The sequence below is a fragment of the Schistocerca gregaria genome, chromosome X (assembly GCF_023897955.1).
Source record: "Schistocerca gregaria isolate iqSchGreg1 chromosome X, iqSchGreg1.2, whole genome shotgun sequence".
Lineage (NCBI taxonomy): Eukaryota > Metazoa > Arthropoda > Insecta > Orthoptera > Acrididae > Schistocerca > Schistocerca gregaria.
In genome coordinates this window covers 278,003,805-278,030,235 of record NC_064931.1, presented here as the reverse complement: position 1 = coordinate 278,030,235, position 26,431 = coordinate 278,003,805, and the positions used below count along the sequence as shown (strand labels likewise).

Here is a 26,431-nt window from a genome sequence, read left to right as displayed (position 1 = left end):
AAAGTAAGTTTTTTTTACCCATAATACCGGCTGGTGGCGATGGAAGGAGCTTTATCCGTAACAGCATGGACGTCTACTGTTGAGTAACGCAGCAACACTCGAGGATATACAGGGCGAGTCACTAAGTATTGCCACCAAGAATAACTCCGAAATTATGACAGGAACTGAAACTTTTGTGGGACAAACGTTACGTGGGATAACGGAGACCATAATATGACGTTGGTTTTTTGTTGCTAGGTGGGATCCTTTCAGAGGGATGAAGGTCAACTTTTTTTTTTAATGGGATGCTATAGTTTGGTACTTATGTTCTGATAGCAGCCATCGAGACGTATCAAATGGTTCAAATGGCTCTAAGCACTATGGGAATTAACATCTGAGGTCATCAGTCCCCTAGACTCAGAACTACTTAAACGTAACTAGCCTAAGGACATCACACACAGCCATGCCCGAGGCAGGATTCGAACCTGCGACCGTAGCAGCAGCGCGGTTCCGGACTGAAGCGCCTAGAACCGCACGGCTAAATACAATGATGTGTAACAATAGGGTCTTTGTAGGTCACGAAGGTGGCATGAACGTGGCATAGTGCGGTATACTGAGTGGCCCAAACTACCATTTTCATTTCTAAAAACAAGCACATCGAGGATATGTAATTTGCCGTCCATTGCAAATATCATGGATTGAGTGGTATTCCTTATCACATCGGCACTTATCGAAGCACATGCTCTGACAATTCTCTCTCGCACATCTTCAGGTGTAGTTGGAACGTCTTTACAAACAATGTCTTTTACACAAATCAAAAGTCCACAGACGTCAAGTCAGGCGAACGAGCCGGCCACGACACATCTCCTCCGCGTTGAAACCAACGATTTCGGAATTGTCTCTGCAACTCATTTATAGCCATCAGCGAAAACTGCGCCGGACACCCTTCGCGTTGATACTACATTCTGTTCCTTGTTTCTAAAGGTATTTCTTCCAATAACAGCTTAATATTTCTTGCAGGAATGTGGTGTCCTACCGACCATTAAGATTTCCTTCGATGAAATAGAGGCCCATAATTCTGTCCTTCAGAAACCCACACCATACATTCACCTACCACGGTTTGTGGTCTGCAACTTGCCGCAGTTGACATGCCTTTTTGAGTTGCCCAATGATGCGTGTTATGCAAATTAATATTTCCATGGTTCGTAAATAAAATTAAACTAATAAATGTGTCATCCCTCTGAATCCGAAGTTAAGCCCATCGGCAGAATTCAATGCGAGGCATACAATGCGTAACAGTTAATTCTTTGTGGAGACTGATATGGTAAGGATGATATTTATGGCGATGCAGAAGACGAACAACACTACTGTGGCTCATACCAAATTCCGTTGCGCTTTGACGCGACTAATACAAGGTTCTCTAACCACAGTTGCAAGAGTACCAGTTTCCGTTTCCTCGTTAGTAACTTTCCTTTGCCGGATATGTTTCCGATGCGTTAAAGATCCAGTTGTTCTCAATTTATCATACACATATTTACATGTACGACGTCGGGGTGGTACGTTGAGGAAGTCTTTTGCCATATAACACTCTAGCTCTCACCGAATTTCGTCGGTATTCTCCGTAGATGAGAAGCATATCGACTTGTTCTTCGATGAAATACATCAATCACATTCGCTTGATTTGACGATACTAATCTTACCGTTCCTATTAGTGTTGTATTGTGAAACTGTCGAATGGTGTTTACATGTCAATGGCACCTTAGATAGATACGCCGTATTCGGCGAATATTTACTATTTGCACGATGTACGAGAGAGAATTGTCAGAGCATGTGCTTCGATAAGTGCCTACGTGATAAGAAGATTGCAGCTCTGCATTGATACCAATGGTCATCACTTCGAACACCCTCTGTAAATGGACGTTAATGCCACCTTTTTGACCTTAGTTGACCTTCAAAGACCTTACTGTTACACATCATTGAATTCGTCTCGATAGCCGCTGTTACAAAATAAGTACACACTATAGCATCCCATTTAAAAAACAAAGTTGACCTTCATATTTCTGACGCGACACCATCTAGCAACAAAAACCCAACGTCATATTATGGCATCCGTTATCCCGTGAAACATTTGTCCCACAAACTTTTCAGCAGCTATCATACTTTCAGAGTTATTCTAAGTGCAACAGTTAGTGACTCACCCTGTATTAGTGCAAGCTCCGCCCATCGTATACATCATTACATCATTGACAACCAATTATGTACCTCTTACAGGGTGACAATTATTGAAGTATATGAAAAAAACAGAAATTAGTAACAACATGTAAATGTCACTACAGATATTCGGACTTAGTTTATGACGTGTTCGATATGCCTGCCATCATTGGCGATGATGTGGTGCAGACGAATAGCGAAATTCTGCATGACCCGCAGAACATCGATGCTGTCGATGATATCCTGAATGGCTGTTTTCATTTCAGCAATAGTTTTGGAATTAATGCTGTATACTTTGTCTTTAATACTGCTCCACAAAAAGGAGTCGCGTGTGTTCAGATCTGGAGAATATGGCGGCCAATCGAGGACCATGTCAGTGGCCTGTGGGTACCCCAGAGCCAGAATACCGTCCCTAAAGCACTCCTGCAGGACATAAACAACTCTCCAGCTTCTGTGGGGTCGAGCTCCGTCTTGTATGAACCACATCTTGTTGAAATCAGGGTCACTTTGGATAATGAGGATAAAATAATCTTCCAAAACCTTCCTCTACCGTTCGGTAGTCACTGTGCCGTCAAGGAATATCTCACCGATTATTCCGTGATTGGACATTGCGCACCATACAGTCACCAGTTGAGGGTGAAGAGACTTCTCGATCGCGAAATGTGGATTCTCTGTCCCCCAAATGCACCAATTTTGCTTATTGACGAACCCATCCGAATGAAAGTGGGCTTCGTCGCTGAACCAAACCATTCAGCGCATACTAATTCCCATCATGCCCCGCGGCCAACCGTGCAGTTTGAACATCCTAAGGCAAACCGTTCAGAAGTTAGGACGATTTTATTTCATATAGTTCAATAATTGTCACCCCGTGCGTGAGGTACACTGCTTTGAATGTTGTATTCGAATTTACAAGAGGAATGGATATAGAAATATATACAAAAATTAAACACATAAATGTTCAAGACAAATCCTATCGTAATTAATTTAAAGAAGGGACGTAACAGACATTATTTGATCGTTTTTGTGTGTAGACCGCCCTCTATGGGCATTGTATGAAGTCGTGGAAAGTAGTCGTAGCACAGATGGCTGTATTTGGTTACCATATCAATGGCTTGCCGGTATCGACATTACTCTCCAGCGAGGCCCACCACAGGCACCATGGCAGAGAGGAGGCAGCCACTGTCTGGTGTCGAACGTCGTGTTTCAGCTTTGATACACGATAGTAGCGAAGAAACTGACTGCCACAATTCGGTCTCCAGTGGTCACAATAAACCGCTGGAGTGATCACTCGCATGGACTGTACATCAGTGTCAAAGAACCTGGTTATAAACTTGGACAAATTCTGGCTCCAAAATCTCTGCGTACTATTTAGCATTGACGAAATATTTCGTACAGTATAATAATACATTGATAATATATATAAATTCTGTGTGAAATAAGGTGAAAGTAAGGCACTCCAAAAAATATAAATTTGTCACCACGTTAACTATCGACAGAAATCGCGTATATAGAAGAAGCACGTATGGTATATGTAAAATAAGCGTCAGTAAGAGAATGAATAACTATTACAGAAAACAGTTTGTCAAACCATTTTATATTAAAATCATAAAATATTTGTTTGAAAGAACCCATTATGTTGTCCTCGACGGCGAGTCACCATCCATGGGTATAACTACGGTACGAGGATGTGTACAGACTGTTTTACTGAATTTTAACATTCTTTACTATCGCTGTTAATACTCTATTGACAGAATGCTTTATAAACTTTCGAAGGGAAAACAGGCAACAGCACGTGGTGTACACAAGCGGTTACCCACCGAGTACTGGCCATTCTCTAAGGCGCTGCAGTCATGGGCCGACCGGTGTGACCGAGCGGTTCTAGGCGCTTCAGTCCGGAACCGTGTACCGCTACGGTCACAGGTTCGAATCCTGCTTCGGGCATGGATGTGTGTGATGTCCTTAGGTTAGTTAGGTTTAAGTAGTTCTAAGTTCTAGGGGACTGATGACCTCAGATGTTAAGTCCCATAGTGCTCAGAGCCATTTGAACCATTTTTTTTTTTTTTTTTTTTTTTTTTTTTTGCACTCATGGACTGTGCGGCTGATCCCGGCGGAGGTTCGAGTCCTCCGTCGGGCATGGGTGTGTATTTTTGTCCTTAGGATAATTTAGGTTAAGTAGTGTGTAAGCTTAGGGACTGATGACCTTAGCAGTTAAGTTCCATAAGATTTCACACACATTTGAACATTTTTGAACTGTCCATACCCAACATGGCTCAACTTCGGTGACGTGATGAGAACCCGTGCATCCAACGAGTTAAGGCCGTTGTCGTAAAAGCTGCTTTAATGCGGATTTATTCAAAAACAGATTAGCTGAAGCGACTACCTTCAAGTCACGGATGAACAACTCATCATGTTCATGGAAGGTTCTTTTGCGTCAAATACATAATCATTATGCTGAAACTTATAATAATTTTGGATATGACGCGTTATGCTCATCCGCGACTTGAAGATGGTCGCTTCACCAAATTTTGTTATCCGTGAATAAATACACATTACAGCAGTTTTTGGTGGCTACCATCATGACGTTCTTTAAATATACACGAGAGGTGTCGTCAGTGTGTTATAAAAAGATGCCGAAAGGAATATTTAAAAAAAAAGTAATTTATAGCTATTCCTGTTTTATGTACAAGGGCAGTCAAATGAAAACGAGACAGATGGGAAAAAAAGAAGTAACGTGTTTGTTGTTTCAAAAGTAATTGACGTAACTGTTAACTCATTTATCGCACTGTGAGACAACACGATTCATGGGCGCGCACACCTGTTGCCAAAGTTGTTTCGACAACGCTGCAGACGTTTCTGTGGGAAGCCCTTACACGTCCTCCATACAGTTCTCATCTTTCCGCATACGATTTCCATATTTTTGGAACACTGAAGAGATACATTCCTGGCCATTGATTTTCTTCGGACGAAGAGATGCACGGGTGGGTAAATCTACATCTACATACATACTCCGAAAGTCACAGTACGATGGGTGCGGGGAGAAACCTGTACCACCGCTTGCCATTTCCTTTCGTGTACAACTCGGAAATAGAGCAATGGAAAAACGATTGTCTGTATGACTCCCTATGAGCCCTAGTTTCTTCTATCTTACCTTCGTGATCTTTACGCGGGCTGTAGAACTGTTCTGCAGTCTTTGCGCTCAGACATTTAAACGACGTGACTCTTATCAAGCTGCACACTAATAATACTGTATTCGAACGTTACGAATTTGTTTTTCCTACTCATCTGCATTAACTTACATTTGTCTATATCCAGAGCTAGCTTCCATTCATCAGACCAAACAGAAATTGTGTCTAAGTCATCTTGTATCCTTTTACAGTCAATCCACAACGACATCTCCCCGTACACCACAGCATCATGAGCAAACAGCTGTAGATAGCTGCCCACCTTGTCCATCAGCTAATTTTTGTATGTAGGGAATGATATCACACTTATCCTTCTGATATCAGGAATCACTTGCGCTTTTTTTCAGTGTCTTGGGACTTTGCGCTGGGCGGGAGATTCACGATAAATGCAAGCAAGTAAGGCGCCAATTCCGTGGAGTACTGTTAGTAAAACCGAATTGGGATTCCTTGCGAACCTGGCGACTTACTTGTTTTTAACTCTTCCAGTTGTTGGTCTACACCAGCGATGCCTATGACTATGTCATTTATACGGGAGTCTGTGCGATCGTTAAACTAAGGTATGTTTGTACGATTCTCCTGCGTGAACAATGTTTTAAACGCGAAATTTAAAACTTCGACTTTCCTACTGATGTCTTCTACTGCCACACCAGCCTGCTTAACGAGTAACTGTATAGACTTTTATATAGGACCAGAATTTTCTCGGGTTCTCGGCCAGGTCTTTTGCTGAGATATAACGGTGGTAGTTGTATGCTTCGCGCATAGATCTTATTACAGACGCACGAATCTCTGCTATTCTCTGTCTGTCGTCATTTACGCGTTCTCTTTTGAATCGAGAGTGCAAGAGCCTTTGCTTCCTCAGCATTATTCAGATTCCTTTGTTAGATCACGGTGGATCTTTTCCGGCCTTAATCCACTTACTAGGCACATACTGCTCCAGAACACGATTTGCTATCTGTTTAAACTTCGCCCTTAATTCCTCTACGTCCATCATCCTGGAAATAAATAATATCAGTTCCTTGTCTAAGTGAGGTGCTAACAACTGCTTATCTAAATTGTTAAGGCTTTCGTGGCCACTTGTTGACAAACTGCCTATTGGCTTCTGTCTCGGGTTCTTCGGCCGACGTTCATCTAATGGTTTTTCTGACGTTTCGCCAGCACGAGTGGCTGGCATTGTCAAAGCTTCACCCTCCATTGCCGGTGGTGAACTGGAGCCGAGCTCGCGGCCGCAGACTATATGTACCTGGCGCGCCAACGTCCGAGGGCTTCTCCGCGGTCATTTCCGGTGCGGTTCTCCTCTTGCTACCTGCGACGGTCGTTCGCTGCAGTACGGGAAGCCAAGATCCGTTGACCTTAAGGCTTTCCTCTTTCTTGTTCAAACTGTTCGCGTGTTTTTGTATTTCTACAGCTTCTCTGAATAAGCGCGTGTGACAGTGCTTCTCTACAGCCAGATCTTCCGTGTCGGCGAATTTTATTACGTGGTCGGTCTCATTCAGTGCGTGCTCTGCCACGGCCGGTTTCTCCACCTGCCACAACCTGCAATGTCGCTTATGCTCTTTGATCCTGGTGTTGATGGATCGTCCAGTCATTCCGACATAAACTTTTCCGCGTGTGCATGGTATACGGTATATTCCCGACATTGCAAGTGGTTCTCTTTTCTCCTTCGCCGATCTAAGACACACTTTGATCTTCCTTGTCGGTTTGAAAATCGTCTTTACGCCATGTTTGCGCAATATACGGCCGATTATGTCCGTCACTCTGGGAATGTATGGCAGAAAGGCCGTACCCGACATTTCTTTTTCTGGTTCTTTACTTCGCCGAGTGTTTGGCTCTGTTACACTTCTAATATAATTTTTGGAGTACCCATTGCTCCTCAGGACTGTTTCCAGGTGTTGCATTTCTCGTTTGAGGTGTTGCGGCTCACATATTCGTCCTGCTCTCGTTACGAGCGTACTAATCATGCCTCTTTTCTGGCTCGGTTGGTGGTTTGACAGTCTGTGCAGGTATCGGTCCGTGTGTGTCGGTTTTCGATACACGCTGTGTCCCAGGTTTTCGCCGTCCCTTGTGACCAGCACATCTAGAAATGGCAGTTTCTTGTCCTTTTCTACTTTCATGGTAAATGTTATGTTGGCATGGAGGCTGTTCAAGTGTCTTAGGAAGTCACCGAGCTGTTCTTCACCATGGCTCCACACCACGAAAGTATCATCGACGTACCTGTACCACAACTTAGGTTTGCAAGTCGCCGAGTCCAGTGCCTGTGCTTCGAATTGTTCCATGAAGAAGTTGGCCACCACTGGACTGAGAGGTCTACCCATGGCGACGCCTTCCAACTGTTCGTAGAAATCTCCGTTCCACGTGAAATAGCTCGTGGTGAGACATGCATGGAAGAGCTTTCTGATGTCCTGTGGGAAAATGGAACCGATGTGCTCCACAGTGTCACTGAATGGCACTTTCGTAAATAACGAAACAACATCAAAGCTGACCAAGATGTCGTTTGGTGTAAGTTTCAGTTTCTTCAGCTTCTCAATGAAATGTCCGAGTCGTAACACATCTGAAATGTAACGTCCACTGTTCAAAGTGCCGTCAATGCGAACAAGAGGTGACCGAGACGTGTAACCAATTGCACCCCATACCATCACGCCGGGTGATACGCCAGTATGGCGATGACGAATACACGCTTCCAATGTACGTCCACCGCGATGCCGCCTAACACGGATGCGACCATTATGATGCTGTAATAAGAACCTGGATTCATTCGAAAAAATGACGTTTTGCCAGTCATGCACCCAGGTTCGTCGTTGAGTACACCATCGTAGGCGTTCCTGTCTGCGATGCAGCGTCAAGGGTAACTGCAGCCATGGTCTCCGAGCTGATAGTCCATGCTGCTGCGAAGGTCGTCGAACTGTTCGTGCAGATGGTTGTTGTCTTGCAAACGTCCTCATCTGTTGACTCAGGGATCGAGACGTGGCTGCGCGATCCGTTACAGCCATGCGGATAAGATGCCTGTCATCTCGACTGCTAGTGATACGAGGCCGTTGGGATCCAGCACGGCGTTCCGTGTTACCCTCCTGAACCCACCGATTCCATCTGCTAAAAGTCATTGGATCTCGACCAGCCGGCCGCGGTGGCCGTGCGGTCCTAGGCGCTGCAGTCCGGAACCACGGGACTGCTACGGTCGCAGTTTCGAATCCTGCCTCGGGCATGGATGTGTGTGATGTACGTAGGTTAGTTAGGTTTAAGTAGTTCTAAGTTCTAGGGGTCTGATGACGTAAGATGTTAAGTCCCATAGTGCTCAGAGCCATTTGATCCATTTGATCTCGACCAACGCGAGAAGCAATGTCGCGATACGATAAACCGCAATCGCGATAGGCTACAATCCGACCTTTATCAAAGTCGGAAACGTTATGGTACGCATTTCTCCTCCTTACACGAGGCATCACAACAACGTTTCATCAGGCAACGCTGGTCAACTGCTGTTTGTGTATGAGAAATCGGTTGGAAACTTTCCTCATGTCAGCAGGTTGTAGGTGTCGCCACCTTGTGTGAATGCTCTGAAAAGATCATCATTTGCATATCACAGCATCTTCTTCCTGTCGGTTAAATTTCACGTCTGTAGCACGTCATCTTCGTGGTGTAGCAATTTTAATGGCCAGTAGTGTACTTACCATGACTCACTAAATATCTCAGCTTTCTGCTCTGGGTTGTAGCCAGCTCTCGGTCACAAGAGTAATATGAACGTGATAACTTTCTGGAGGGCAGTAAATTCGGGAACTTTGCTGCGAATACTTTGACAATTTACTGATAAAATTTTGATAGTGGAAGTGTTTTTACACTGAACACTGTCTGATTTCGCTGTCTGCGTGTCGTCTGGCGAGTGTTCATCACAATACCTTACACTACTGTCTAGCCTAAAAAACGTCCATGGCATTCCACAAGTACCCTGCTACCCGAGTAGCTGCTTCCTTTGTATAGTGCACCTCTGACCTGTCCAGGGGAGTCCTACAACATTTTTGTCAATTGCAAAGAACACTCCCACTCCTATGGCGTCTAATCTGTCCATGACTCTCTAATATCTCAGAGTTTTCTACTTCGGGTTTCAGCCAGTTCTCGGTTCCAAGAATAATTTGAGCCTGATAACTTTCCTTGAGGGCAGTAAAATTCGGGACATAGCTTACGAATACTTCGACAGTTTACTGATAAAATTTTGAAATTCGAAACGTCTTTACTCTGAATGCGTCTGAGGTTCCTAGAATCCTAAAATTCCCTTCCGATAACGTAGGTCCTGATACGTGCAGCGACGACCGTCACAGAGCCGACGAAGCCTTCCGTTGAAACACTACTCACTTCCTAAGTCGGCTGTTGTGGCCGAGCGGTTCTAGGCGCTTCAGTCTGGAACCGCGCGACCGATACGGTCGTAGGTTCGAATCCTGCCCCGGGCATGGGTGTGTGTGATGTCCTTAGGTTAGTTAAGTTTAAGTAGTTCTAAGTCTAGGGGACTGATGGCCTCAGATGTTAAGTCCCATAGTGCTCAGAGCCATTTGCACCATTTTCGGTTCCTAACCACTGGACCCTTATCACCTCTGAGAACAACTCTGCAAATTGCAATGTCAGCTTTCATCACTTGCCAGCCGCCTGTATGAGCTGAGGATGGCCTCACAACCCATGTGACAGACTTCCTTAGTGCCGACATGAGCCACAACTTGCAGACAACTGCCCCCTGAATGCTCGGTAGGCACAGGCACGGCCTTTTCCACATCTCGGGTTCTGCCCCCGAGCAGACATAACGAGTGCATATTGGCTTTCCTTCCATCTCCATAACGCGATCTTTCTAAGGGGCTCCACAACGCGTCTAACGTTGGAGTTCGCGAAAATTAGCAAACCCCCGCCCACGTGTGCCTGCTCGGACCCTGCTGAAGGAACGGCCACCTGTCCGTTCATAGGGCGAACATGCGAGACCAGACACCCATCGTCCACATTAGTCCTCCGCCGCGAACCCGTTACTACCCGCCACTCACCCTGCTCTGAGGACAGTACATCCACTGCGTTGGTGCTTCAGCAGCAGAGCCCGCGGGCGGAACAAGCGGCAGCTGAGATGCCTGGTGCGACGCGCAGATTCTCCGCCACCGCTACACCCCGAAGCAGCAGCCTGATGGCGGCTGACAGTAGCAGAAAGCGCATCCAGCTGTTCGTGAACTGCGGCCAGCTCCTCCTGCATCCGCACACAGCACGCGCACATTCTACCCATCTTAGCAAGATTAGCTGAAGGAATAAACAATTAAGGCAGACAGAAACCTAGATATGCAACCTGATACCCTAATGACGTTTCACCAATGGACGCTGACGCCTTAATGAGATGTGTAGCTAGCTGTTCAGAAGAAATGAAAACTGCGCTACAGACGTTCTGAATGTGCACTTACAGTTAAAACTCTTAAATTTTAAACTACCAGAAAACACAGGATAAACTAAATACGTAATTTGTTGCTGTGGAAATGTGCAGCAGGCGACAACTGAACCCTGACTGACTAGCCCACCGTACTGAACGGACGGTCACTTGTCTTCAAAACACGCAATGAGCAACTACTGCGCTACAGACTAAATGAATTTACAATTACAGTTACAAAACGCTAAACCTCTTAGAAAAAAACACATAACACGAAATTTAAGACATATGCTACTAGGAAAACACAGCTAAATACAATCATGGATCCATAGCCAACCCCAAACATTTTTCCTGACCGTCTTGCCTTGCAGTTGGATAAATGTATAAACAGTCATAGCGATTACTTTTCAAATAGTACAACTTCCTTAATTCTTTTCCGTCCCTCTCGTTTTCATTTGACTGCCCCATATAGAAAGCAGTAATATCGACCGGAGATTAACTTGTGTATAATGAATGGAAGACAAAGATGACACAATCTGACAAGAGCGTGTGCAATAACCGAGTATATGATATTTTGCTTGTTAAATGTTCTAAGACGTTGATAATGTCATGGTTGGATGCCCATAAACAACAAACTAACTAAATTTTAAATTATGAAAGGTAAACGATGGTAGAAAACCCCCTCCACTCCATCTACTAACTATCCAGAAACAAGCCCACAGTAAAATAAAATTAGTAATAATCCGAACAAAGGGATCGGATCCCTCCAGTACCTTCGATATCTACGAAGCCTTGATAAAACTCTTCCTCCTTTATGCAAATGTTGCCTTGATTTGAGCTTTCCTAAACTACTGTAATTCCCTTAAAATGTCATTTGTTGTGTCTTGATTTCCTCCCTTACACACCTGCCCACCACAACATGGATCCTATACCAAAGTACAAAATCCTCCTCCCTCCCTTTTTCCACTAAATGTCTACAGTTATCCCACCCTTCTGACAAACTTGATGCCAACAACTCAATCACATCCCAATTACTTCCAGTGGGGGACTTCACCATGCCTGCAAAAGCACTCTCCCTCAGTCTTATATCTGCTCCCACACACTCCACATCACCTCACTATAAATGTTTAGTAGCCTCTCACTACCTGTCTGAACATCTTCATATCATTCCAGATTTAAAATGTTCTGACTTTCGTTCGTACATCAGAGTTCCACTCCTCATTCCCATTTTTTTCTAATATCTTAGTTCGGGATCCTCATCTCAACTTTCATATCTTCTTCATCTATTAGAGAAACCCTCACATAGCTTCCAGATTCCATTTCCCCTTTCATTAAACCGGCACCTACTTCATACATCACCCCTAAAATGTACATAATCTCACTTTTTCCATCCTTAATCTAAATTACATTGACTGCTGAGATGTTTCATTTGAAAAGGACACAGACAATTACCTGCTGCATTTTTCCATACCAAAGCTTGTGCTCCATCCCTAACAACTGCGTTAATCTTTCTTCTTTCTGTTTCATTATGTCAACATCTTAACACCACAATTATGTGTAAGCACAGAAATATTAATAACATGTGTATTCTATATCTGAAGTAGAATTTGATCAACTGTACTCAAAATAATGGCTGGAGGAGTCTATACACTTCTACATCATAACCTGTGCCACTAAAACTCATCTATAAAATGATGTTAGCTCTTTTGCTAGAAGTACATTATGGTGTACACTTTATATTGATTGAAAATGTGAATAAAGATTTTCTGCGCTATGCTACATTATAGTAAGTTGCAGTATATTAAAAATATATGTACAATTTCAGGATCTGTTAATCACATAACGGAGCTGCCCCATAGTGATAAACGACAGTTTCAGTATTTCCCAGATGTGAACAACACAACAGGGCTGAATAAAAGTTCTAAGAAATCCACAAAGGTACTGAAAAGTAAGCAGATTACTGTTTTTTGAATTCATAATTCGATGTAAGCTATTTTTCTTCCATGGCATATTGGTTTGAAGATATGTAATGTAAATATCCGTTTCTTAATAACACTGATCAAAACAGAAATATGCAACCAAAAATAAAAAAGTGGTAGTACAGCTCTGCTTCTGTGTCCTTTCAGACAGGAGACATATTACTTCCAATAACTACACATTCAGCAGAAGATGAAATGAAAAGACAGAGAAGGCTGTCAGTTCCGTGGCCTGACTTACATCGATCTAGCTCCATTGTTCGGAAAAGGACGGCGTAAGTAGATCTGTTTATCACAGATTGTCCATTTCTCTAAAAAATTCTAGTTCATGGAGGAAGTAAGTGAGGTGTATGCAAGTAAAGAAGTATTCACCAGGGACTGTACAACGGAAGGTCAACTTTGAACCAGTATTGTTTTCTGTTAACTTGAATCAACCAAAACAAAAATACACCCACCTCACATTTCTGCATACCCTCCTGAATTTGCAACACATTTTCCCCTCCGAATTGGCAACTGTTTGTTGCCATCATTGAAGGAAGAAGAGAGACATGAGTAGTGGAACAAAGATGGTTCCAGGACTTTTTGTTTGTTTGGATTGCATACATTCAGGGGTAAACATATATTCAGGGGTATATTACCCCCTCCTTCTCCCCTTTACCTATTGTTATACTAACTGATTTATGACACCCTGGGGATACCTAGTATTATGCTAATTGATTTATGACCCCAGGGGATAATCCTTCTGAGAAACCCTAGACTAAGCTGTGGCTTCTGGTCAGCAGCTGGCCATGACACTGTAAGAGAAGTGGGCATGACTTGAACATATAGTTCTAACTGTACTTGTACCCACAACACAGACTCTCTGCAGTTTAAAAAATCCACTTTACCCAATCCAAAACAGGAATGTTGTAGTCAGTACACCTAGAATTGTTCATGCAAAATGTAGATTCATCATTCTTATATGAGTTATCTTTGAAGACAGAAGAAATGAAAGCATACACATGTTTTCACATTGCTAAAGTTTCATTGCTTGTTCTAAAAATCCTGTACAACATATACCATAGACTGTATTTCCTCTAAGTATTTTCTCATCAGCTAAAAGGATATGTATTCTTATCAGCTTCTTACTTGTTACATACTGCATCACAGGAGTGGAATATTAAACTCACTTTTGGCTCATGATGGAGTGCTAAGAGCATGCTCTACCTCTGTCACTGGATGCCCCCTTTCTTTCAGTTTCTCTTAACATAGCCAGATGCCTTGTCACCTATAAAGTCTTTCAAGGTAGCAGTACAGTGGAGTTGTAAATATCAGCTTAACACTACATATTGCATTATAAATTTGCTAATATAACTGATTTTAATATGATGGTCATCACTGTCTGTGTAGGTGGGAGAGAAATCTTAATTAATTAAATTAATTGTGAGAGTCCCACTGTGTGGTAAGAAACTTTTTTTGTGCAGTAGGTTTACACTCACAAGATAACCTCCCCATCATATAAATGATGGAGCTTTACGTTTCTAAAATGAATATTGTGGTGGACAAAGTGCAAATAGCAGATATAGTACTACCACCAGTGAAGTCTCCAGCTAAATCAGTTAAATCTCCAGCAAAATATATGTAAATTCACACTCATACTATGAACTCATACTTGCTACAATGGTTATTGAGCCAAGAACATTTAATCTTGCATTGAATATACTACAAAACAGGCACTTAACAGATTGCAAAAGTCCTTAAACGTACATTCAACTAGCAATTTCAACACACTATGGTGAAACTTCCTGGCAGATTAAAACTGTGTGCCCGACCGAGACTCGAACTCGGGACCTTTGCCTTTCGCGGGCAAGTGCTCTAGAAAGGCAAAGGTCCCGAGTTCGAGTCTCGGTCGGGCACACAGTTTTAATCTGCCAGGAAGTTTCATATCAGCGCACACTCCGCTGCAGAGTGAAAATCTCATTCTGGACACTATGGTGAGTTGAATACTTCACCAATAACATAATGCTGGTAGGTCCAAACAACAACATTATAATTAATATTAAGCGAACATTCTGTGATGGATAGACATATTTTTCTCCCACTGTGTCTTAGGGGGGGGGGGGGGGAGAGAGACATAATCCTCTTGTAAGTGTGCAGCTTTAAAAAAACACAATAGCACAACTATGTTATGCTATGAGTGCATCCCACCCTTGGTTCTACAGGAAGACTAAACAGTGGAATGACATCACACAGCTACTGAAAAAAAAATTCTCCCACTGCACGTCTCTTCAGCACGATGTATGGACAGAGATTAAGCAGCTGAAGTCCAGTCTTAGCTCCCTTACTCCGTCACTCTACTCCTCTCCACCTACCATAGGTAGGTTACTGGTATTCCAGGCCTGTTCTATCCTGTCACTGAATGTTCACAAAGAGCTCAATCCACTGCAGGTGCTCAGCTTTGGTCAGTGACGGCTTGACAATGGCATATTGATTCAGGTTTGCAGAAATCAAACATATTTCTAGGAAATGTTGACCCCTGGAGCAAGACAAAATACTTGACCATTCAGCACGGAACAGCCAACAGCATGCTACATCTATTTTTCTGTCTTTGCTCTTCTAATGAAGTGTTACGTTATATTAAAAAAGAAGGGCCCTCGGCTATGTCTCGTGGTGGGAAGAGGCAGCATTTGTCAGATGGGTGGACGCTGTGACCAGGCGGGTGCAGTGACTAGTGGCCTTGAAGTCACTGCGGGTGGCCACTATTCAGTACATTGGCGCCGACCACCCTCCTGCTGCCGTCTGTTTCCAGGAGCTTCTTGTAGCCTTAGCATTCAAAATTAGTCTCTGTGGAAGTTATGCAAATAACTTGTCATGCATGTGGCGTTTACATACATTTCATATTCATAAATATCAATAGAGAACACCAGCTATCACACACTCTATCCACATCTCAGAAAAAAAAACACAGTATCCTTTACACCCGACAGCAAGCTATAATTCGCATCTCTACCTCCTTGTTATTTCATATCACCCAGCTGAGTAAAACCACGAACTAGGACTATGATACTATTGTTAATGATGGATAAGCAAACTGCCAAGGTTGGAGATCTGTAAAAATCATGCAAATACTGATTCATAGCATGGGAAATAGCCAACAGCAGAGAAGAGGTGCAAAGACTACATCCCTTAGCTGAACACTTCTGCTGCTATGGTCACAGGTTCGAATCCTGCCTTGGGCATTGATGTGTGTGATGTCCTTACGTTAGTTAGGTTTAAGTAGTTCTAAGTCTAGGGGACTGATGACCTCAGATATTAAGTCCCATAGTGCCTGGAGCCATTTTTGGAACACTTCATTTTACTATAATTAGTCATCTCTGCCTGTCATCTCTGTATTGTCGCATTTGTAGTATAAAGACTGAGATTGGAAGATCTCACCAAAACGTTTGATGAACGCCACTGGAATAAACGAATCATATCCATAGCAGCTCTCTGCCCTCTATTTCCAAACGAGTTGCCACTTCGTTGAACCTAATGGCTAAGGATCCTGGAAAGGCTCTATGTGCTATCTCTCTATTCATCTCGTAAGCTTTTGTCTGTCATTAACCAGCCCTCCCTGGAACAATGTATCAGTTTAATTTGGAAGTGACCAGAAGTAGGAGGGTACTATACATACTACATTTGACATCTCATGAAGGAACAGAAGGAGCTGACTTCCACATAATCAGTAAACTTCAATGTTTGGCATTTGGAAAGAGTATAAAACGTGTTCCAAACTTGTACAACTAACTGATGCTAGTGATATAGACCGATAGTGTTATTTGAACACCATAACTGCTGTTCTGAAAAGACTGTGGATACGAGCCTGATATGTTTGAGAGGGTTGTGGTGATATAACAGATGCTCAAGAAGAAGAAGAAAAAAAAAACATGGTTTATGTATGATGATGCTCTAGATAGAATGAGTTTGAAACATTTTACATAAATCACTTGTGCTATTAATTCTGGAGTATTGTTGTAGTGTTTAGACTCCATACCAAGAAGATACTGGAAAGAGAGAAATGATCATTGAACATAAACACACACTCATAATACTACTTTGTTCTCCACTTAAACTTGCTATAATGTTAAAGTAGTGTGGTTTCGAACGTATTAGTTGTAGAATTGCAGCGCTGCTAATAATGCAATGCAGGAAATATATTTCCTTCTCCTGACATACATTAAGCCTGCAGGTTTTCTATCCCACTGACTATGGTGACAAACTTTAAGGTGATAAAAAATTCCTTCTCAGCCAATTACTCCACCTACTTTCTATTATCCTTCAACACAGATCCTTATCAATTTAGAGGCAGATGGTTGTCTTTGCTAGTTCTCTTTCCATGAAAGCACCCAATGCAGCAGTCAGTTTACCTGAATAGACATAATACAGAATGTTACTGAAACCCATGCAGCAGCTGTTCTGTAGGGTATTTGTTAGCTGGCACTGCATGGTTGTGATTGGTAGAGACTACAGAGAAGCACAATGTAAATGCTGCTTCCTAGAGTTTAAAACACAAACACACAACCCATTCTGTAGTTGTATATTACAGTCCCCATGCTCGTAATGCAATGTTGTTTATCTAAGGAGGATGTAAAATTTATCATAGTCATAGAACTCCAACATTGACAGTGTGCTCATCATCATTGACAACAGTATCATAGACTGAGTTTGTAGTTTCGATGTCACAAGATAACTAGGATGGAGGGATGCGAATTGTAACCTGCTGTCAGGTTTAAAAATTACTGTGGGTTTTTTCCCAACTTGTGAATAGATACAGCTGTTCTGTATTGATATTTATGTGTCTAAAATGTATGTAATATCCATTTGCATTACAATGTGTCTACATGACGTCCACAGAAACTAACTTTGAGTGCTCAGGCAATGAGAGACTGCTGGAGTGGACAGCGGCAGTGGTTTGGTCAGGACCAGCATACTGAACAGTGGCCGCCCACAGTGGCGTCAGCTGCCGCCGGTCACTGCACCCATCAGGTCACAACGTCCATCCACCTAGCAAGTGCTGCCTCTTCTGACTGTGAGATGTAGTCTATGGTCGTAGCATGCTACTGGCTGTTCTGTGACGAATAGTTCGCTCTTGTTCCTGGAGTCAGAATTTTCTAGAATACGTTTGACTTCTGCACACCTGAAACAGTATATCATTGTGAATCTGACACCGACCAAAGCAGAGCATTGCCAGCAGATGAATTTCTTTGTGCACCATCAGTGAGAGGATAGAACAGGGCTGGGAATGGAGAACCACAACCAACAGGAGGGTCCAGCTGCATCCCTACACCATCCAAAGCAGCACACCTGCAGTGCATAAAGCTTTTTGTGTACCATCAGCGACAGGATAGAACAGGCCTGGAAAACCAATATCCCTACCTATGGGGGAATGAGAGGGAGGGAGGAAGGGAGGTTGGAGGGGAGTTAAGACTGGATCTAAGCTGTGTAATCTCTGTCCATAAATCGAAGTGAAGACATGTGCAGTGTTCTGGGAGAAAGTTTTATTTTCAATAGTTGTGTGATGTTATTACATCGTTTAGTCTTCCTGCAGAACTAAGAGTGGGACGCACTCATAGCATAACATAGTGTTGCTATTGTGTTTTTTTAATAGCTGTACACTTACAAGAGGATTATGTTTCTTTCCTCCTAAGAAAAAGTGGTACCACTCATGAGAAAAATATGTCTATTCATTACAGAATGTTCACTCAATATTGATTATCATATCGTTGTTTGGTCCTACCAGCATTACATTATTGGTGATGTCTTCTGCTCACCATTGTGTGTGGAACTCGTTAGCTGAATGTATGTTTAAGGACTGTTGGATGGGGTTAAGTGCTTATTATGTAGTACACTCATGGAAATGGAAAAAAGAACACATTGACACCGGTGTGTCAGACCCACCATACTTGCTCCGGACACGGCGAGAGGGCTGTACAAGCAATGATCACACACACGGCACAGCGGACACACCAGGAACCGCGGTGTTGGCCATCGAATGGCGCTAGCTGCGCAGCATTTGTGCACCGCCGCCGTCAGTGTCAGCCAGTTTGCCGTGGCATACGGAGCTCCATCGCAGTCTTTAACACTGGTAGCATGCCGCGACAGCGTGGACGTGAACCGTATGCGCAGTTGACGGACTTTGAGCGAGGGCGTATAGTGGGCATGCGGGAGGCCAGGTGGACGTACCGCCGAATTGCTCAACACGTGGGGCGTGAGGTCTCCACAGTACATCGATATTGTCGCCAGTGGTCGGTGGAAGGTGCACGTGCCCGTCGACCTGGGACCGGACCACAGCGACGCACGGATGCACGCCAAGACCGTAGGATCCTACGCAGTGCCGTAGGGGACCGCACCGCCACTTCCCAGCAAATTAGGGACACTGTTGCTCCTGGGGTATCGGCGAGGACCATTCGCAACCGTCTCCATGAAGCTGGGCTACGGTCCCGCACACCGTTAGGCCGTCTTCCGCTCACGCCCCAACATCGTGCAGCCCGCCTCCAGTGGTGTCGCGACAGGCGTGAATGGAGGGACGAATGGAGACGTGTCGTCTTCAGCGATGAGAGTCGCTTCTGCCTTGGTGCCAATGATGGTCGTATGCGTGTTTCGCGCCGTGCAGGTGAGCGCCACAATCAGGACTGCATACGACCGAGGCACACAGGGCCAACACCCGGCATCATGGTGTGGGGAGCGATCTCCTACACTGGCCGTACTCCTCTGGTGATCGTCGAGGGGACACTGAATAGTGCACGGTACATCCAAACCGTCATCGAACCCATCGTTCTACCATTCCTAGACCGGCAAGGGAACTTGCTGTTCCAACAGGACAATGCACGTCCGCATGTATCCCGTGCCACCCAACGTGCTCTAGAAGGTGTAAGTCAACTACCCTGGCCAGCAAGATCTCCGGATCTGTCCCCCATTGAGCATGTTTGGGACTGGATGAAGCGTCGTCTCACGTGGTCTGCACGTCCAGCACGAACGCTGGTCCAACTGAGGCGCCAGGTGGAAATGGCATGGCAAGCCGTTCCACGGGACTACATCCAGCATCTCTACGATCGTCTCCATGGGAGAATAGCAGCCTGCATTGCTGCGAAAGGTGGATATACACTGTACTAGTGCCGACATTGTGCATGCTCTGTTGCCTGTGTCTATGTGCCTGTGGTTCTGTCAGTGTGATCATGTGATGTATCTGACCCCAGGAATGTGTCAATAAAGTTTTACCTTCCTGGGACAATGAATTCACGGTGGTCTTATTTCAATTTCCAGGAGTGTATATTCAGCACAAGATTCAATGTTATTGGTTCAATAATCATTGTAGCAGGCATAAGTTGATACCAAGAGTTTGAGTTTACATACATTTTGCTGGAGATTTAACTTATTTTTGTTCTACACTTACTATTTGACCTTTACAACCATAGTATTCATTTTAAAAGTGTAAGACTAAACCCTTACACAATGTGAGGTGAGGTCTGTTGGTACAATATCCTGTTGTAGCAGGCATAAGAATCACAGCTTGGGAGTGAGTTTGCACTTCTTTAGCTGGAGATTTCATTGATTTAGTGCTGCATCCACTATTTGCACGGTCACAGGAAGGAAATTACTCACCATGCAGTAGGATTCACATTATCAATTTAATTAGTTAGCCGATGAATTTCATGCCAGAGAAGGGATGGCAAGAGAACTACAGATCTGATTCGCAAGTTGGAGTGGTAATCAGGCGTATTTTTCGTTTCAGCGAGATCTTTTAACGAAATTTCAATGTCCCATCTACACAGGAAGATGGCCATCGCAATAAAATCAGCTATATTACGGAATTTATGAAGTGATATGAAGTATTAACCTGATATTTACAACTCCTCTGTGCTGTTACCTTCAGAGTCTTCATTGGTCATGAGGCGTGTGCCTACCTCCAGAGAGATTGAAAGTGAGGATGCATCCTGTGACAGAGGTAGAGCATGCTCTAAGCACTCCATCATGAACCAAAATTGAGTTGAATATTTCAAGTTGTGTGATGCATTACATAAGAGATATTGAGCTGATTAGAACAGAATTATCATACCTTATGAGAGTGTACGTAGAGGAAATATAGCCTATGCCTTACTGTTGTATAGGATTTCCGCAACAATTAAGGATACTTTAGCGATGCTCTAATTTCTTGTGCCTTTGTAAATAACTCGTATATGATTGAGGAATCTACATTTTGCAAGAGATATAATTTAAGGTGTATTGACAACAAAATCCCAGTCTCAGATCAGATAAAGCAGAATTTTTAAGCTGGGCGGAGTCTATGTCGGGGGTGGAATTATAATTAGAACTATAAATCCAAGTCTTGCATGCTTGTCTCGCAGTGTCCATGCCAAGCAGCTGACCAGAAACCATGGCTTAGCCTAGGTTGACTGGCAGGTATGAAGAACATTATGATCTGTCAGCTCTTACCCACAGCCAAGGGGACAATTGCAGATGGCCGGCCGCGGTGGTCTCGCAGTTCTAGGCGCGCAGTCCGGAACCGTGCGACTGCTACGGTCGCAGGTTCGAATCCTGCCTCGGGCATGGATGTGTGTGATGTCCTTAGGTTAGTTAGGTTTAAGTAGTTCTAAGTTCTAGGGGACTAATGACCTCAGCAGTTGAGTCCCATAGTGCTCAGAGCCATTTTTGAATTGCAGATGGTGGCCCTCATTGTGCCCTCAGGACTGCTAAAGCATAAACTAGCCAGTATTCTGCTTGGGCGGCAACAGAAGTTGACACTTGTGTTGTGTGCGAAGATTTAATATGGCAAGTGTTTCCGCTGGATAATTATTTCCCTCGTGTAAATTGATCAGTTGACTGCTTTGTGATCACAGTGACAGCCTCTCTGGCCTCCGAGCATCTGGTATGGCTGGAGATGTGCACGCAATTGCTGGTGTGGCCAGCATAGCTGCGGCCTACTAGCAGTCGGTGCGTGGGCAGTGCATGCTTCACGAGTTTGAGTGTGTGTGATGGGAAGTGTTTTTTTCTTTTTTGCTGGATATATTTAGTGTAAGGTGGAAACATTGTGGTGGAGGAGGTCTCAAAGATCAGTGCATAGAAAATCTTAGATATGTTTAGCACTACAATCAATTTGTAGTGGAAATTTAATTACTTGATTTGCAAAATGTTTGCATCTAATTCTCAGATACTGAAGATATGTTTTATTATGAAGAAGAATCATTGTAACATGGTGGTGAGTGTTTTAAGCAATCTTCTTGACTCCTGTAAATGCTAAACAATTAATCTGATAGGATAGTGCAAATAGACTGTTCTCCACTATTTCTGATATTGCAATTGCACAAGATATCCTTTGCACCCAGCATTAGCCAACAGGCACACAGTATTCTGCGTAAGGATGGAAACCTATGTATGTGTCTTTGGACACATTGGTTCATGGATGTGTCACACAAACAGGAAGTAACCACTTTAGAGAGACAGAACCAGACAGTGAGTCTGGAATTTCCTGATCAAAGGAATGCCACCACCTGATGCTTTGTTCAGGGTTGCGAGGTCAAAGGAGGCCTACATGCAGTCAACACTCAGTGTATTTAGTATTAAGATCTGTAAATAGGACACTGGGCGGTTTTCGACCGCCATGGCACTGCCAGGACGGCAAGATAATGCGTGGGTGACCCAAAATGGCAGTTAATATATCACACTTCATTCCGTTCCTCATTGCTTACAGTTATTATTTCATGGGAAGTGGTGGTGAGGAGTGCAGCCTTGAGCTCTGCCAAAGTACAGGGAGCTCTGTGTCCCACAAACTGATTAAATAAGTAATAAGCAAATTGAATTTTGTGTAGTGAGATCCTTCCTCTCCACTGCCTTCCTCCACTGACACTTTTTCCTTCAAATTCCCATATGGTGGTGGGTGGTGGAGGGAGGTGGGGGTGGCTGTAGGACAACAGGGTAATACACAAATGAATTTCCCAGGAGGAGGAAAAGAGACGCAGAAATGTGGAGGGAGTGACAAAAAAGCGTCCCTTTTCTGATAGAGGTGAGAGAGGAAGAGATGGAGTGGGGAGGTGTGGGTGTTTCTCAGAAGGACAGATTTTCTCCATAGGTCATAAATCAGTTAGGATAACAATAGCTATCCCCATAAAGTCATGAATCAGCATAACAACAGGTTAAACAGAGGGGGAGAAGTAATTTACCTCTGAATGTATGCGTGCCCCGAATGCAACCTGACAAACAGAATGGCCCAGGACCCCCTTTGCTGCACTACTGACGTGCAGCCAATTGCAAACAACTCCTCTACCACTATGTTGTCATCAAACCAGCATCCTCAAAGTTCTTTCAGCATACAAACATGTGGTAGTTACTGGGTGATGAATCTTGGAAGTAAGGAGGATGTTCCAGTGTTTTACAATGGATTTCCTCCAATTTTTTCTCTCATTAAAGAAGCAGAATGTGGCCTTGCATCGTCGTGCTGAAGAATCATGATCAGTGACGATGGCTTGAGCACTTTCATAGCTTATTGCTACTGCCATAGCAATTTCGGAAACGTTTATGCACCGATGTTCTGCAAGAAGGTGAATTTACGACACGAATGTTGTCTTGTGTGATGCTTGTTCTTGGAGGTTTTTGGTGGGGCACGTTTTCCACAGCTGCCTTCCTGCCGCAAGTGTTTATGCCATTCATATACTTGGCTCTTCGAAAAGTTTCTTCCCTAAACTATGCACGAAGCCTCCACAATTTTTCCGCAAGTTTGGTGCCTTCTTTCATGAGAAACTTGATGGTTATGTGCTGCACAACAGACTGATATTCATCACGCTGCACGTGGTGGCTTGACTCGAGTCGCGTCATGCTAACTGTGGCAACACAGTGCTATTCCAAACTCCATGACCATACCGTCGAGGTCACGCCAGTTTCCGTCCATTACCGCAGCTCCTAGACTTAAATTCCGGTTCATATTTGATATGCCCTTTCATGAACACACTTAAATTCGCTTTACACCAAATGTAAGAACACATTACTGTATCATGATCTAGGGTAGTTTTAAAACAGTAACTTTCAAATATTTTTGTATACTTGAATATTTGTCTTGATGGATCAATAAAAGTGCCACTTGAATTGAACACATGTATTGAAACATATTGGTTGGTTTCGAGGAAGAAGACCAGACAGCGAGGTCATCGATCTCATCGGACTAGGGAAGGATGGGGAAGGAAGTCGGCCGTGCCCTTTCAGAGGAACCATCCCGGCATTTGCCTGGAGTGATTTAGGGAAATCACGGAAAATCTAAATCAGGATGGCCGGACGCGGGATTGAACCGTCGTCCTCCCGAATGCGAGTCCAGTGTCTAACCACTGCGCCACCTTGCTCGGTGAAACATATTGGTTACTATCCTATAGAGTAGATGCCCTAATGGTTACCAAAAACAGAATAGGCACGCAACGTATTCCGCCAAGGCTTGCGTTTGTACCACTCTCCCGGCCGGCCGGTTGGACGTGCGGTTCTAGTCGCTACAGTCTGGAACCGAGCGCCGCTACGGTCGCAGGTTCGAATCCTGCATCGGGCATGGATGTGTGTGATGTCCTTAGGTTAGTTAGGTTTAATTAGTTCTCAGAAGTTAAGTCGCATAGTGCTCAGAGCCATTTGAACCATTTTTTTTTTGTAGCACTTTCTGCTTACTCGGAGCTGTCTCAAAATGATATCGCACTCCATGTGAGGAGGGCACGCGACAATTTTCGAAACTCCATATTTATTTCGTTGGTTTTGTTTTATAACTTGCGTCTTTTATGTCAGTATGCCATTTCAACGCTGTGGTTCAATGTAGAAATTATCACAAACAGGTCACCCTTGGTACAGTATCTTATAAATTGATGAAATAGCAGAAGCATTCAGGAGGCTCTTAAGATGAATGATGATACTGTTAATAATTGCATGTGTTCGTTTTGGTCTCGTGTTTTTTTCGCCTTCGCGTTTGTAATAGATTCTGTGACTTTTTATTAATGAAATACACATATGTTCTGCAATATTTGATGTTATTTACATGCAATGGTGTGCTCGCTAAGGAGTATCTTCGATTTTTGACTTCAGTCTGATTAAAAAACGAATGATGAAGTTGTTACGAGTGAAACTATCATGAATTAAATTTGGATTCCTCACTTGTCACAAATATTTGGTTGTTCTTTTTTCTGAAAATGTATTCCGATTTCCGAGGGTGGGGTTAGAAGACAGCTTAATTTGCTGCGACTGAAACGAGAACCAATGACATTTACATTTATTTATCCACAACTTCAACACATGTCATGCGACGTCTGTCCATACCAAACACCTAGAATCAAAATGAAGAGGATTGGGGGGGGGGGGGGGGGGGATGGTAAGGCGACCTCTCACAATAAGCGAGAAATCCGGGTTCGAGTCCCGGTTGGACACAAATTTTCATTGTCTCTGTATGCCCATCATTTGAGAGATGGTTGCGCGACTCGGCTGTTCGCTTTAGGACGTCAAATAAAACACCTTTCAGCCGTCTAATTTCCAAACTGTTACTGTATTTGGCTACCAGTTTCGGCGACTTACTACGCCATTATCATTGTCATCATTCCATTATACAGCTGGTTGTTGTCCACACTTGCAATGCGAATAAATTTAGTGTATCTACATTCTCTCTTGTCACAAATATTTAACTTTTTTCCGCGAATTTGATGCGATTTCCGAGGGTCCCTTACACACGGGAGACGCTCGTGTCAGTTTCATGCTTTGCTTACCCATAAAGTGCTGCTAGTCATTTTGATGTCAGTTCCGAATAAGCTGAGTGTGTCACGAACGCCAACCGCTCTGCCAAGCTCTTCGTGCACCCACTGAGTGATGTGATATCCGATAACTAAAGCGGGTATTTTCACTAATCTACTCCAATATCAAATGTATCTCTGACCTTATATTTAACTATTTATTACGTTTGAATGGAGGCTGTGACTCGTGTTGTTATAACATGCGGACAAAAATTTACACATTCTCCTTTACTGGCATACGTTTAAATGTACATACTTCCACGTGTCAGCATACGAATTACTTTTTACACTTTATTCTACTAGAAGTGGAATCGCGCATTTTTTGCTGTAAGTAGTGGTCGATACAGCAAACGATTTGCCCCACGACCCTCTGCTTACAAGACAGAGTACTTGAACATTCGCTCTGCCTCAGTCTTCACCTCTTTTGTCGAAAAGTTTGGCTACATACCATAATTATCACCATAATAATCGATGGGTTCCTAAAGCCGTCATACAAAAAATGTAGCTGGCTGGTGTGACCGACGGTTCAAGGCGCTTCAGTCTGGAACCGAGCGACCGCTACGGTCGCAGGTTCGAATCCTGCCTCGGGTATGGATGTGTGTAATGTCCTTAGGTTAGTTAGGTTTAAGTAGTTCTAAGTTCTAGGGGACTGATGACCTCAGAAGTTAAGTCCCATAGTGCTCAGAGCCATTTGAACAAGAAATGTAGTTTCAGTTAAAAACAATTACTTCAATATTTTGCTAGATAAAATAGTTACTGACATGGGGCATACAACAAAATACCCGACCGTTTGAATACTGTGACATGCTGAAAACGTTCAGTACCTTTACCAGTTCAGTAAGATCCAGTTCAGTAAGATCCAGTTCAGTAAGATGTGAGTTAATGGATTAAGTGTTTCACATCGCGTTCGTCAGGATGCCAATGAGCAAAACTGGCATTCTAATAGGA

General features: G+C 43.6%; 1 protein-coding gene across 2 annotated transcripts in view; it reads left to right on the top strand.

The window, feature by feature from the left end:
* Positions 1-26,431, top strand: part of LOC126297696 (cyclin-dependent kinase 12-like) — a 313,910-nt gene that overhangs the window by 250,943 nt on the left and 36,536 nt on the right. Inside the window, exons 7-8 of one of the 2 annotated variants that reach the window (XM_049988818.1) lie at positions 12,575-12,687; positions 12,876-13,000. The exons of the other annotated variant lie outside the window; for it this stretch is intronic. Of the exons in view, the coding sequence (XP_049844775.1) occupies positions 12,575-12,687; positions 12,876-13,000 (238 nt within the window). The remainder of the gene's footprint in view (positions 1-12,574; positions 12,688-12,875; positions 13,001-26,431) is intronic. 2 annotated transcript variants of the gene reach the window in all.